General features: G+C 29.4%; 1 protein-coding gene across 2 annotated transcripts in view; it reads left to right on the top strand.

The window, feature by feature from the left end:
- Manea (mannosidase endo-alpha) overlaps positions 1–15,336 on the top strand; it is a 32,236-nt gene extending 16,900 nt beyond the window's left edge. For both annotated transcript variants that reach the window (XM_026392760.2, XM_026392759.2), the window contains exons 3-5: positions 1,108–1,217; positions 10,701–10,777; positions 11,806–15,336. In XM_026392760.2, coding sequence (XP_026248545.2) covers positions 1,108–1,217; positions 10,701–10,777; positions 11,806–12,457 — 839 coding nt within the window. In that variant the 3' untranslated portion in view covers positions 12,458–15,336. The remainder of the gene's footprint in view (positions 1–1,107; positions 1,218–10,700; positions 10,778–11,805) is intronic.
- The last annotated feature ends 1,245 nt before the right edge of the window (positions 15,337–16,581 follow it).

Here is a 16,581-nt window from a genome sequence, read left to right as displayed (position 1 = left end):
TTAAATAATCAGTGTCATCTTTCTAATAGCCTCATATTACTTTATATGTGAAGCTTTGGATAAGTTGATCTTAAACATTCCCAATATACTTAGTGATTTCTGTGCAAACTGATATTTCTAACAGTTTGTAATTTATCAGTGCAAAATGAATCAGGTATTACAGGGAGAAATTATAATTATTTTTCTTTTTTTTTAAATCTGCTGTTAACAGATAATATAAACACAAAACCTAGCATGTGAATATTTATAGAAGCTATATTCATAATTGCCCAGAATTGGAAGCAACCAAGATGCCCTTCAATAGGTAAATGGATAAACATCCATTTGATGGATATTATGCAGTAGTAAAAGGAAATGAGCTATCAAGCCATGAAAAGACATGAAGAAAACTAAAATGCAAATTGCTAAGTGAATGAAGCCATTTGGGGAAAGCTACATATTTTATGATTTCAACTATATGACATTGTAGAAAAGGCAAAATTATAGACAGTGTTAAAAGTTCAATTATTGCCCTGAGTGAAAGGAAGATGGAGGAGGAATAAATAGACGGAGTACAGGAGATTTATAGTAAAATTAATTTGTCTGATACTATAATGGTGAGCATGTGACATTATACATTTGTTCAAGATGCATAGAATTGTACAAACAGTGAATCCTAATATAAACTATGGTGTTTTGTTAAAAATGATGTGTCAGTATTAGTTTATTAGTTATTACAAATGTATCACAATAATGTAAGATGCTAAATAGGAAAACTGGGAAGGGGATATTGGAGGCTGGTAGCAGATATATATGAGCACTTTGTACTTTTTGTTTTATTTTCCTGTAAACCTTAAACTTATTGTGAAAACAAAAGTGTATTAATTTAAAACATTGATATTAAAAAGAATTTGTTGATAAAGAGTTCATAAATATTGGCTAAACAAACTAACATATTATGTGGCCTGAAGAAAGTAATAAGCTCTTTTGAATATGTTTCTTTTATTGTTAATTATCCTTTCATACTGTTAACTACTTGAAACTTATTTTGCCTTTTTTAGACTACTTGCAATCATCTTGTTTCCTGTTTTTTTTTTTTTTCTTTCCCTCCTCCTTTTTTTCTATTAGGTGTACTAGCTCTATCTTGGTACCCACCTGATTCAAGTGATGAGAATGGAGAAGCTACTGATAACTTGGTACCAACTATTTTGGATAAAGCTCATAAATATAATCTGAAGGTATTTAATTTATTTTCAAGATATACGTAAGTTAACTTTTGTATAAGAAGATAGTAAAGCAATTTTTGGAGTGATAATTAAGAACTTAATATGCATGAAAGTAATGATTGAGAATCTTTTAAAATATTACTGCTTCATAAAAAAATTTCTATTTAAGTTTCAAACATTGTCCAAATTATAATAATTTCTATTATAATTTTTAGAAATTATAAAAATTTCTATTTCAGTTTCAAACATTGTCCAAATTATAATAATTTAAAGATCCCTTGCTAATTTTCTAGTCATGTTTTATGTAAATCTTTGTTTATTTTAGCAGAAAGAGGACAGAAAGATTCTTTGTTAAAGATAATGCAGAAATTGTGGATGATTTATAGGTTATAGATGTCAAAAATCGAAAAAAAGTATTATTAATCATATGACTTTACATCTTTATAAAGTAGTTATAAAATAAATTACTGCTCAAATATTTTCCCAAATCTGATTTTTTCTTAAGGTCTGTTTAATATGCATAAACACACAATCCTGTATACATTTAGAACAGGTGAGAGTTGGAAGACAGCTGTTAGTGTAAATATATTCTACTCAAATATTAAGGTATATCCAAATGAGGGAAAGTTTTTCACAAGGTAGGATATTACTTATTTTAGAAATTAATTAGTTATGGAAACAAGAATGAGTGATGATTAAAGGGATTTAAATAGAAATTACAAGAGGAAATTTTTTGCTGAATAACAAGAAAGTAAGCATTATTTTAAAATTCAAGTATAATTAATTTGTGTATAGGTAGCAACACTAATTATAATATTCACAAAATTATAGTCATAGAATCTATATTTTCTAGCCACTTTCAAAATAAAGTTGATTAAAGTAAAACTATTTTAAAAATACAAAATTGTATAAAATTTAAATAGTACCTGCTGTAAACAAAAAATCAAACTTTCATTGAAGATGTTATAAAATAGATAATAAAGATTATTTCATGATCAATATCAATGGGACATGGATAATAAAATTAAATAGAAGAAAGAACAATAATGATGATATGAAAAAATTAATTAAAACTGAATTATGGCACACTCCTATAATTTTAGCTATTCAGCAGGATGAAATATGAGGATTGGAAGTTGAAGGCCAGCCTGGGCAACATAAGGAGACCTTCTTAAAATAATAATACTAATTAAATAAGATCCAAATCTTTAAAATCAGTATCCTACATAGATTCATTATAATTGTTTCCATGTTGGGGAGAGAGGGAATAGGTGAACCACTTGTGAGTTGAAAAATTAATTTTAAAAAATGAAGAAAAAAATATCAAAAATTAGAAGGTAATATATTTATAGATATAAAAGAAAGTTTTAAATTATATATTGGAATTTTTGAAATTCAGAAGAAATTGATGTTTTTGGAAAATGCCCAAGGTTTTGTCTTCTTTTTTTTTGATTTTTAAATTTAGAGGTTTAAAAAATTCTAAATTAATTTTCCTAGTGAATAATCTAAAAGTTAGTTAAATAAATGCCTTCCCCAAAGCACTAGATTTTCTTATTAGTTATTGATTCTTTTGATATTGAAATATTGATATTGTAAAGTGTACTATTTATGCATAAAAAATTGCCCCTGGGTAGCTTAAAACAATACACATTTATTATCTCTCACATTTTCTAAGGGTGAAGAATCCAAAAGTGTGTTAACTAGGTTGTTCAGTTCAGGATCTCTCAAGGAGGTTACAGGCCAGTTGTTTTTTGGTGTTATTATCAGTGGAGACTGGAGCATCCACTTATAAACTTTCTCTTATAGTAGTTGACAACAGTCAGTTCCTTCCAGCTGAAGTATGAGGAGTTTTAAGTTTTCCTCTTCTTACACCTCTTCACAAGATTACTAGAGTCACTTTAAGACATGGCATCTGGATTCTCCAGAATACATTGAATGATTTGACAGAAAGAGGGTACAATAAAGAAGTTACACTCTTTGTTGTTGTCATTGATCTAAGTTTGGAAATTATGTATTATCACTTTTGCCCTTTACTATTTGTTTGTATATTTATAAACTAGTTCTGTCATAATATGGGAAAGAATACGAAGGTTATAAATACCAGGAGATGAGGGTGAATGCAATCTCAGAAAACTTTCTAATTTATTCTATAAAGTTTACACAATCCTTTTTCAGAACTTAACAAAAATAGTACAAAAAAGAGACTTCTAGATTGATCTAATAAAAATTCCTAAAGAAAATTTGGGTGAAAGTGTTTAATATATTAGCGTGATCTAAGAAGAGTTCCAAGAATATGAAATCCAATTTTAAATCTGTATTCAAACCTGGCTTTAGATTTATATACAACTCTTGTGTCTTAGTTCCTTCATCTCCTAAATAGAAATATTTATAGAACCTACATTATTGAGTGGTAAGAAGAATTCATAAGGTAATACATATAAAATCCCTGAGGTTAGTATCTGACACAGAATAAGCAATCTATAAGTGTTATTAAATAAAATTTCATTGACTATTTAAAGAAGATAAAACAGGATCATCTTAATGGATACTGTAAATTCAAGGCAATAATTCCTTGATAATAATGGTCTATAAAATTCTCAATAAGCAAAATTCTTTAACTTGGCAAAAGATATCTTTAATAACTGATATCAATAATTTTACCTATGGGAAAAGAGTAGCATCATGAAAATTACCTAGACTCTATTAGAAATACTTTAACTGACCTAGGTGTCCTTCAACAGATGAATGGATAAAGATAAGGAGATATATATATATATATATATATATATATATATATGAAATTCATATTTATATATATATGAAATTCATATTTATATATAAAAATATGAATTTCACGTAACCCCATATATACTTAAATATATATATATACACATATATATATGTGTGTATATATATACATATTTTTTTATACACACACAGGAATATTATATTATTCAGCCACAAAGAAGAATGAAATTATAGCATTTCCTGGTAATGGAATGGAACCGAAGACTATCATGCTTCATGAAATAAGCCAATCCCCAAAAGACAAGGCCTGAATATTCTCTCTGAAATGCAGATGCTAACACACAATAATAGGGAAGAGGGTAGAGTAGAAGTTCATTGGATTAGAAAAGGGAATGAAGGGAAGGGAGGAGGATGGGGATAGGAAAGACAGAATCAAACATAATTTTTCTGTTTGTATATTAATACACTACCAGTAAAACTCCACATCATATATAGCCACAAGAATGGGATCCTAATTAGAATAAGTTTTACTCCATGTATGTATAATAAGTCAAAATATACTCTACTATCATGTGTATCTAAAAAGAATAAATCTTAAAAAAATTGTTTTAAATAATAATGATTTCAGTAAGGTGGCTGGTGCCAAAAAGTGTACAATTCAATAGGATTCCTAAATTATGGAAGAAAATTGAAAAAATTACATTGAAGATAAAATCAGTTGATATACAAAAAAACTTCAGTACTTTATTGAGGGAAATATAGAATATGCATAAATGAATAAACATGAATTTGATGAGAAATTATAAAAGTTTATAAATATCTTTGATTCAAGTAAGACTTTTAAAGAATGGTAAATGAAGGAAAATTGTCTTCCAGATAACAAAATGTATTATAAAATGGCAGGAATTAAAGAGCATGACATTTGCCTAAGTATGGAGAAAGAATTCAATGAAACAATACAAAAAAGGCACAAGTCATGTCATGTGGTAACCTAATAATGTAATTTAAGAAGCACTTAAATTCAATATAAAACTAATGCTTATTCTTGCTCTTGTGCTCATGATACTATTTTTTCCTCATTTTTCTTTCTTTTTTTATATCATCTATTCTGTTCTTTGTATTTGGGCAGTAATATTTCATGTCTGATACTTCTTACTTTTCTTCAGGTTGCTCATATTTCGTCAAGTTTATTCTTGTTCAGTTCAGTGTGTTTGCAAATTTTAATGAAAATGTGCAGTGGAGTGGCTTTTAAACAAGGAACCCTTTACTTTGAGTTTTCACATTACTAAATTTGTTCAGGTTTTTTTTAACCTGGTCTCTAACTTCTTAGAATTCATATACCCTAATTGAGCATAGACTGGTTTATCCAAAACTTGTCATTGAATTGTGTAAAAGGTTATTTGAATCACAGTCAATTTTTTTTCAAAATAAATATATGAAAAATTAGTTTTGTTTTAATTTTCTTTTTGCAATTTAAAAATTCAGTAGTTACTAGGGAACAGAAGTGAAACTCTAGGGAGACAGAAATAGCTAAATAGGCACACATTTTATTGTATACTTTTTCATAAAGCTGCTTCCTCTTGAATTTAAAGTCCTGAAACTTAGGATTGCATCTCTCAAATAAGCTGACTAGGAAGAGTTGTCAACTGCTGTGTCTCTCAGTGCCATTTAGTGATTTTTCATTGCTATCTGAAATCTGCAAATAGGGGAGCCCCCAGGCTCTGATACCATCTCTGAGACTGGATAAGTTATTGATGTCACTTCTACAAAACAAATTCAAGGGCCACTCTTCTGATCAGTCCCTGAAATAGTCCTAGGAAATGAGAGCTCAAGAAACTGTTTTTATACTTTCATGTGGTTTTTAAAATGTGTTGGGGGCTATGAATGAATTATGAGTTTGTTTGAACCATCTCAAGGCAGGTGGGTTGCTTTTCTCAGAACTCTTGTGTGAAATTCCCCCAATTTGAGACTGCTAAGATTATGCGACACCATGTCCATTAGCTCAGACAGCCCTAGGTTCAAATGCAGCTGTCTGGCAGTAGAGGTGAGCTCAACCTTCTAAGCCCCAACCAAGTTGTCTTTGCCATGTTTTTCCTCAGGAAGTTCTTCACTCTTAATCCCATTGGCCTTCCTTCCCATTTAAATAAAGGGATTGTGCTCCATTCTGTTATTAGATTCAGTCTCCAAAACAGCTGGATCTTCCCTAAATATTTGCTAGAACAGGGGCTTTAGCACTTGTAATTGTAATTCGGTAAGCTGATTTTGAAAAGAATATAAAAATCAGAGTAGGATTGTTTGTACTCACAATATCCTCCCTATCCTACACCATGAAGAATAATATATCAGTGAACCAGTTTTTTTTTTTTTGAGTGAGAAATGATAAATTTTTTAATTGCTGTTGATAAATAAGTAAAATCAGGGATAAACGTAAAAATTGTTATATTTTTTCTTTTAAAATATTAAATTGATTGTAATTTATGGGAAGTCATCATCTGTATTGTTTACCTTACAATTTGAAGTGGCCTACAAGATAATTTTATTAGTCATAATCAGATTTTCTAGATTTATGTATAATTGTTTTTGGGTAGAAAATTTAAATCTCTTCACAGTACATTTAAAAGCATTTTTTTTTAAAGAGAGAGAGAGAGAATTTTTTAATATTTATTTTTCAGTTTTCGGTGGACACAACATCTTTATTTTATTTTATGTGGTGCTGAGGATCGAACCGAGTGCCCCGCTCATGCCAGGCGAGTGCATTACCGCTTGAGCCACATCCCCAGCCAAAAGAATTTTAATTACTGCTTTCTACTATTATTATAGAGACTTAAGATATAAACAGCATAAGCACTATGAAAGTTATTGTTCTATATCACTATTAGATATTACTTTGTCAGTAATTTGTTATGATAGTACAGGTTAATTGGACATTGAAAGAAAGATTCAGTCTTGCTTATCATTTCAAATAATTCTCTATTTCATTGATCTGTTATATTTATTTTTTACTCTCAATTTTATCTCTGATCTTAATTATTTAATTATTTCCTGTATTCTACTGATTTTGAAATTAGTTTGTTCTTCTTTTCCTAGGGATTTGAAGTGTAACATTAGATTATTTATTTTGGAGCTTTCTGTTTTTGTTTTTTTTAATGTAGGAATTGAATGCTATAAACTTTCCTCTTAGAATTGCCTTCGTACTGCCCGAGATATTTTGTTATGTACTTTTTGATCTAATTCGTTGCCAAGAATCTTTTCATTTCTCCTTAGATTTCTTCTAAAACCCATTCCTCCTTCAAAAGCATTTTATTTAATCTACAAGTGTTAAAATGATTTCTTCTTCTTTATCTTCTTATTGATTTCTAATTCCATTCATTATGATCTGATAGAATGCAAGGATTAATCTCTGTGTTTTTGTTGTTTGTTTGTTAAGATTTGTTTTCTGTCCAAAAATATGATCTAGTTTAGAGAAAATTCCATGTGCCATGGAGAAAAAAGTAATTCAGTTGTTACAGCTGAAATATTCTATAGATGTTTGTGAGGTCCATTTGATTAACAGTATTTTTTAGTTCTAAGGTGTCTTAATTTATGTCTGGTGAGAGGGGTGTGTTGAAATCACCCAGTATTATTGTATAGTGGTCTCTTTACTTCTTTATATTGAAAAGGGTTTGTTTTGTGTACATAGGTGCATAAATACTTGAGCCATAATTATTTATAATTATTATATCTCATTGTTGAATGATTCTTTTATCTGGTATGCATTGACCTTCTTTGTCTCTTCTAACTAATTTTAACTTGATATCTACATTGTCTAAGAGTAGCTACCCCTTCTTGTCCTTGTTCTCCATTTCCATGGTGTATCCTTTTTCATCTTTAATCTGTTTATGTCTTTGCCTGAAAATTAAGTCTCTTATAAACAACATATGTTTTTGTCTTATTTTTTAATGCTTTCTTCCCATATGTATCTTTTGACTAGACAGTTTAGATCATTTACATTCAATATTATTATAGAGACATGAGTTTTATTTCCTGCCAATTCTAATGCTTAAATATCCAATAATTAATCTGAGAGAGAAATCAGGTAAATTATCCCAATCACAATAACCTAAAGAAAGAAATCCTTGGGAATAAATGTAACCAAAGAGGTAAAAGACCTCTAAAATAACAACTGTAGAACACCGGAGAAAGAAATTAAAGAAGACCTTAGAAGATAGAATGACCTCACATGTTCTTGACAGAATTAATATTGTCAAAATGGCTATACTATCAAAAGCAATACAGATTCAATACAATGCCCATCAAAATACAATAACATTCTTCACAAAAAAAAATCATTTGGAAGAATAAGAATCAGAATAGCCAAAGTAATCCTGAGCAAGAAGAGTAATGGTGGAAACATCACAGTACCTAATCACAAATTATACTATAGAGCTATAGTAACAAAAATAGCATGGTATCAGCATAAAAACTGATAGGAATACCATTGGACTACAAGAGAAGACAGTCAAATCTACATGGATTTAGTCATGAGATACTTAACAGAGGTGCCAAAGATATATGTTTGGGAAATATCATTTTTAAAAAATGGCTGGAAAATTGGATGTTCATACATATAAGAATGAAACTATATTCCTGTCTTACCCAGCATAAAAATCAACTCAAAATAGATCAAAGATCTAGAAATTTGACCAGGAACTTTACAACTGCTGGAAAAAAAAATATAGGGTCAACACTCTAATATATTGGCACTAACTTCCTTAACAAGACCCGTGAAGTAAAGTTCTAGAAGTAAAATTAGTAAATGAGACATCATCAAATTTAAAAAGCTGCTTCATGGCAAGGGAAATGAGCATGAAAAGAGAGACTACAGAATGGGAGAAAATCTTTGCCACTTTCTCCTCTGTCAGAGGAATAATACCCAGAATATACGAAGGACTCAAAAAACTTAACTCCAAAAAATAAAATAACCCAATCAATAAATGGACAAAAGAACTAAACAGTAACTTCTCAAAAGAAGCAATATAAATGACCAACAAATCAATGATAAAATGTTCAACATTCCTAATAGGGAAATGCAAATCAGAACTACATTGGGATGTTATCTCACTCCAGTTAGAATGGCAGTCATTAAGAATATAATAATGAATGCTAGCATGAATGTGAGAAAAAAGTTATACATTGTTAGTGGAATTGCAAATTACTACAACCACTGTGAGAAGCAGCATGAAGTTTCCTCAAAAGAGAATAGTAGGAGTGGAACTGTCATATGACCCACTTATCCCATGCCTTGCTATTTATCCTGAAGAATGAAATCAGCATAAATTATATTGATACAGACATATCAGTATTTATAGCAGCACAATAGCCAAGTTGTGGAACCAGCCCACAATAGTGGCATTTGCTGGTAAATGGATGGAACTGGAGACTATCATGCTAAGTGAAATAAGCCAGAATCAGAAAATTAAGGGTCAAATGTTTTATCTAATATTCAGAAAGTAGACAAACTAAGGAAAAATACAGATCAACAGAGTAGAGAAGGGATGGGCAGTGGAAAAAGGGAGGAACAGTGGAGTGAGTTTAGTGAAAATGTGATATATATATATATATATATATATATATATATATATGTATATGTATATACACACACAAACACATACATATACATACACACACACATGCAAATATAGTGAATTTCACCTTTGTGTATATCTATCAAACACGAATTTAAAAAAAAAAAAAAAAAACCTATAAGGAAATAGGAGGCAGACCAAAGAGTAGAGGAATAGGAACAGGAAGAGAGTAGGAAAGGGAAGAGGAAGTACTTGGACTGAAGTAGAGATAATTATATTCTATATAGCATGAGCCCCACTTTCATGAATAACTGTAATCCACTAGGAAAAACATTTAAAAATATGTATCTTAATATTGAGTGTGTGCCTATATATTTCATGTACGATGTAAAGATATATGTTATACATTTTATGATAAGATATTTTAATAAAGTATTGTACAGTGTTTGACGTGTTTCATAAAGTATTTGCACACTAAATTCAGTTCTGAATTCAGATTACCTATATTGCCTACTACAAACTGGATGACCCTGGGGAGTAAATATGTAACAGAAATTGTATAAATAACATTCCTACACTTTGACACTTGTCAACAACAAAGGAATTCTTATTACTGATATAAAAAAAAATCAGTTTATGATTTCCCTGTAGAAAATAATGGGCTGTTTATGGCATTTGTCACCATTCATAAACCTCAGTGTACTTAAAATATTGTTTAGTAATGTAATATCTTATTTGATAATATGTCCAGTATTTTAATGTTTAAAAATAAAAATGCATTTTAATTATATTTTTATGACTAACTCACTGAAGAACTTTTGTGTACTTAAACTGTACTGATTACCTTCATTTTTGATACATTAACATTTTTTTCTATGTCAAACAAATTGTGAATATTACTGAACCTATATTAACTTTAAATTCCCTCATTTAGAAAATGGAGACAGTAACTACTTTATGGAACTCTGAAGGTTAACTGAAGTAATAAATATAGAGTTTTGCATATTGATTAGCAGAGGAAACCCTTATTACTAAGAATTCTCTGGTATCTTCTAAGTACAAAAAATTGACCTTAAGATAAGGTTATTGAATCAGTCACTTTTAAAAATATATAAAATATAATTCATTTTTATTTTTACCTAGATAATTTTTTTCTGTAATTGATTTTATTTTCTTCTTTTAGGTTACTTTTCACATAGAACCATATAGCAATCGAGATGATGAAAACATGTACAAAAATGTCAAGTACATTATAGACAAGTGAGTTTCTTCAATGTATATAATTACTGTTGTATTATCCTGTGATAGTTATTATAAGAAGGCCACGTTTAAATTATACTTGAGAGATTTGAATGGTGTATGAACTTTGAATTTTAATAAAATTAATTTATACTATATTCACAATAAACGTCTCAAACTTTTTGAGGAATATTTCTGATTTTTTGTTCTCGTTGTTGCCAGAGAATGAACTCAGGGGTGCTTGACAACCATGAGCCACATCCCCAGCTCTATTTTATATTTTATTTAGAAATAGGGTCTCACTGAGTTGCTTAGTGCCTCGCTTTTGCTAAAGCTGGCTTTGAACATGTGATCCTCCTGTCTCAGCCTCCCAAGCCACTGGGTTTACAGGTGTGACCCACAATGCCCAACCATTTCTGACATTTTTTACAAGTTACTTTTGCAAAAATAAAGATTGCTGATTTCATTGTTTTACATTTGTAAGATGATTTCTGTCATTGATTTTTAAGTTTATATTTTAAAAATCATTAAATATAGTTCTATCTTTTAAAAAAGGTTTAGATAATGTTACTTATACCAATGAACACTTACCTAATTTTTATTTCTATCTAGTATCATTAACAGGAAAGAATTTATTAAAATAGTTTTATTTTTTAAAGGATTTTACCAATAGTAATCTTTGACAGATGCCATACTCTTACAAAAGACACTTGTCAACAACAAAGGAATGCTTATTGCTGATATAAAATAATCAGTTTATGATTTCCCTGTAGAAAATAATGGGCTTTTTATGGCATTTGTCACCATTCGTAAACCTCAGTGTACTTAATATATTGTTTAGTAATGTAATATCTTGTTTGATAATATGTCCAGTATTTTAATGTTTAAAAATAAAAATGCATTTTAATTATATTTTTATGACTAACTCCCTGAAGAACAATGGTGTACTTAAACTGTACTGATACCCTCATTTTTGATACATTATCAGTTTTTTCTATGTCAAACAAATCATGAATATTAATTTTCTTTTAAATATGTTTGTGTTCTAGGTATGGAAATCACCCAGCCTTTTATAGGTATAAGACAAAGACTGGAAATGCTCTTCCTATGTTTTATGTCTATGATTCCTATATCACAAAACCTGAAAAATGGGCCAATCTGTTAACCACGTCAGGGTCTCAGAGTGTTCGCAATTCTCCTTATGATGGATTATTTATTGCACTTCTCGTAGAAGAAAAACATAAATATGACATTCTGAAAAGTGGCTTTGATGGAATTTACACATATTTTGCCACAAATGGATTTACTTATGGTTCATCACATCAGAATTGGGCCAACCTAAAATACTTTTGTGATAAATACAATTTAATATTTATTCCAAGTGTGGGCCCAGGATACATAGATACCAGCATTCGTCCCTGGAACTCTCAAAACACTCGGAACCGAATCAATGGGAAGTATTATGAAGTTTCGCTTAGTGCTGCTCTTCAGACACACCCCAGTTTAATTTCTATCACCTCTTTTAATGAGTGGCATGAAGGAACTCAAATTGAAAAAGCTATACCCAAAAGAACCAGTAATACAGTTTACCTGGATTATCGGCCTCATAAACCAAGTCTTTATCTGGAACTAACTCGCAAGTGGTCTGAAAAATACAGTAAGGATAGAACAACTTACACATCAGATCAACAGCAACATTGATTAAGGTTTAATAATTATAAGAAGCACCTCATTTCAATAAATGACTTTAGTTTTGAATTATGAAAAAACTGTAAAAATCAATATGCATTATTGCTGTTATAATTTTTACCTTTTTAAAAGAGTATTATCATTGCCACTTATTACCATACTGCACTGAGTAAATATGTAACAGAAATTGTGTAAATAACATTCCTATGGCATTATTTATTACATGTCTGGCTTAAATTGAAGTTCTAATTTGATGGCAATTTTTTTTCACATTAGATAAATGCTTATGTTACAGAAATCAGTTAGCACATGGTAAATTCCTGCTTGCTTCCTGTGCATTCAATGTGTCTAAAGAAAAACAAACAAAAACATGGTTATGTGTTTCATTTCTAATTTTGACCATGATTCAATCAACTTTATTATATTAATATTCAGACTCTGGACAACTTTCCCATAGTGATGAAATGTTTAATAATCACTCTTACAATTTTCCTGTGAACTTAAAATTGCTGTAAATAATAGTCTTTTTTTTTTTTTATAAGATATCCTAAGGCTTACTGTGAACCATATTGTGTTTGTAAGATTTCTTTTCCACAGCACAATCTGTGTCACCATTTTAAGGTCTCTGATTACTTGTACCTTGCTTGGTGTTTTGCATCTTCTGAGTGTTTCTTATGCTGCATTCCAGATATTAGAAACTGTGGGAAATACTTTATAAAAGTAAGTGGTTACCTCTCGATTATTAGGAAAGCATTCCTTTCCTGATTGTGATCAAGATAAAGTGCCCCAAGTATTATTTTTGGGATTCTTTGCCAATCTTTAGTTACTGTTTATTATTCATGTCTCAAAATTTTATGTTAGAGACCAACTGTTAACTAAGAAAGCAAAAGTTAATACTATTATTGGATTGTTTTTAATAGTTTAAATTTTTTTATCATAGATAATAGAACTCAGTGGTATTCTACTACTGAGCTACACACCTGCCCCTATCCAATCCCTATTCTTTTTTTTTTTTTTTTTTTTTTGAGACAGGGTCCAAATTACAATCCTCTTGCCTTAGTCCTCCAATTTGTAATCCTCTTGCCTCAGTCTCAGAATCCTTGGGATTATAAGCATGCATACTGGGTCCAGTTACATATTACTTTAGATATAAAAGAAACAAAAATTCTTTCATGTTTAAAGTAATCTCTGAAAAATACAATACTTTGAATTCTTGTACATACTGATATTCCAATTGAAAATATTATTATTTTATGGTATCTGTCTTGTGGTATCTGTCAGGTTAACATACTTATGATTAGTAAGTGTCAGATTGTGACAAACTGATCACTGTGTGCTGTGTGCTAACAGGTGATCTTTTTAACTTTAAAAACAATAATACAATGCACTCTATTATTCTACTTAATATTTGTAACTACATACAATGAAAATCTAATATATATTCTTTTATATAAATGTTACTTGTTACATATTTAATTCTACTAAGAAGAAATAGGGAAATGCTAACAAATTTTGCATATGAATCTTCTGAGTATAAAAATATTCAGAAACAAATTAATACTGGAATTTATAGTAAAACAATCCTTCAAATAAAAAAGATTTTTTGAAGTAAAATTTCATATGTCTGAGAAAATGCATCATTAATGTTAAATTTATTTATAACTTAAAAGTTGTTATTTCCCAGAGAATAATCCGGCCACAGAAAATTAGATTCTCTGAGGAAATTATAAGAATGAATCACTATAATGATATTTTGATACAACCAAGCATCTTCAGAGTGATAGTCATACAAATGTAACCTGTTGACTTTTTTTCCTTCATATCCAGTTAACCACTATATATTATATTAAAGGTAAATTATAACATATATATTAATCTTTTATAATATACCCTGTTTTATTAAATTTTTTTTGAGAAATAGCTGCTACAGAGGAAATTTCTCCATTTCTTACATTGTATCTTTGAAGCCTCCATGACAAAAAAAAAATATAAACTTTGTTAAATAGTTGAGATTAAGAGAACATATGTAAAAATATGATCAACACATTCCCAAAAGGGATACCACCACTCTAAATACCTTCTTCCCACTGCAGACATAGATAATTTATGCTTTACCTCTATGCTTTGTTGGGATACCTCTATGCTTTGTTGTGATTTCCCAACACCTTTCTCCAACCAGAGAGTAGCAGTTAGGTTTCAAAGTATAATAAAATATATTCTGTCTTCATTTTAAAAGTTATTCTCAATGCCAAAAACTGTTGAAGTATTTTTTTCATAATGGCTCATTTATAATTATCTGAATATTCTTCTGTATCCATGGGTTTCACATCTGCAGATTCATCCATCTGTTGGTTGAAAATATTCAGGGAAAAGAGTTGCATATGTAGTGAATATATAAATTTTTTCTTATTATTATCCCCTGAATAATACAATCTACCAATTGTTGGCATACCATTTACATTGTATTAGGTATTATAAATAACCAAGAAATGCTTTAAAATACACAGAAGTAAGTGTGTAGGTTATATGCTTTCATAATCTTCCTCAAGTATCCATTACAATTGCCTTTGTCATTTGATTTTAATAGAATTCAGATTATAATGATCCCAATAAATAAAAGCAAAGAATTGATTTCTTGTTTTAAAAACTATGTGTTCAAATTTGATAAGCTAAAATAACCATTAAAATACAAAGTGATATATGTAATACATGAATCATAAAGGGTTCTTTTATAAGATATTGTTTTTTATGATTTAGTCACTTAGTTTGATTATATAGACACCAAATATTTTATTGCCCCTTTTAAGGACTAATGTTGTCAAAAACTGCTGTTATTAATGTTTATCTGAGTTGTGTGTTACTTTTTTGTTTAAGATGGTATGATTTGAGAAACAACTATTTTCTTATATGGAATAGATAATTTTCACCTAATAAAAGCATACATGAAAATATTTTATTGTATATTAAAATGTGTTCATTTTTATTTATGAAATGTTTTGATTTCTTATTAATAGATGATAGGTGGTATTGTCACCATTCACATATTTACATACAAAGATTTTCTTTTTAATTTTGGAAGACATTTTTCCACTTTTTTTACTGCTTCAGGTAAAATCATGTATTAACTCTAACATTTATTGGAAAACTTATCTCATAAAACAGCAAAGTCACCAGAGAATCTACCAATTCATCACCATGTGCTTTTTTAGAGTGATCAGTTGTTAAGTAGGCATAATGACTCTTCCAAAACTCTACAATGCCTATAGAAACAATCCTTAACTATTTATATCAAATTTTGTAGCAATTTTAAATCAGATCGCTTTCTTGATTTCTTTTCCTGGTAACTTGCTATTGATGAATACAGAAACACTACTGAATCTGTATGTTAATATTGTACTCTGCAACTTTGAAGAATTTTAAAAATTATTTTTCTAATGCTTTTTTGTGTGTGGAATCTTCAGCATTTACTATATTTAAGATTAAGTCATCTGGAAACAATGACAATTTGACTTTCTCCTTTTTGATTTGGATATCTATTGATTTCTCATTTCTGATTGCTCTGGCTAGGATATCTTGTACTGTGTTGAATAAAAGTAGGGTAAATGGAAAATTTTGAATTAAAGTCAAACACTCTCATACTACAGTGCCAAAAACAATATTTTCTTAAAGACCAGCAAAATTTTATTTATTCACATAAATATATCCCATTTCCAAATCATAAATTGACCTAGTCACATGCAAAAGAGCTTTATGGTACAGAGCATTCCTTTTTTTAAAAAAGTATGTACTCCAAATTAAATTTATCATTCCTTTGTTATATAGCTACTTAAAAGCTGAATTGTCATTTTAGGGCAGTGTTTTTTTTCCTTCAGAATTGAGGTACTACTTTGCCTTCATTATTTATAGATACTCATTCATCTTTTAGTCAAGTTTAGAAAAAAAATATTTTGTTTGTACATACTAAATTTGTATTTATTGGATGTGGCTCTTCCATAAATCTTTCTTTTTTCAGTACTACAAATGGAACCGAGTGTTTCATGCATAATGAGCTCTATCACTATGCTATGTCTCTTTTTAAATTTTATATTGAGATGGTAGCTGGGATTACAAGAATGAGTCACTACATGTGGCCTATA

Source organism: Urocitellus parryii, chromosome 8, assembly GCF_045843805.1.
Source record: "Urocitellus parryii isolate mUroPar1 chromosome 8, mUroPar1.hap1, whole genome shotgun sequence".
In the NCBI taxonomy this organism is placed as follows: Eukaryota; Metazoa; Chordata; class Mammalia; order Rodentia; family Sciuridae; genus Urocitellus; species Urocitellus parryii.
Note: the sequence above shows the minus strand (reverse complement) of the source record. Positions and strands in the feature narration are given on the sequence as shown.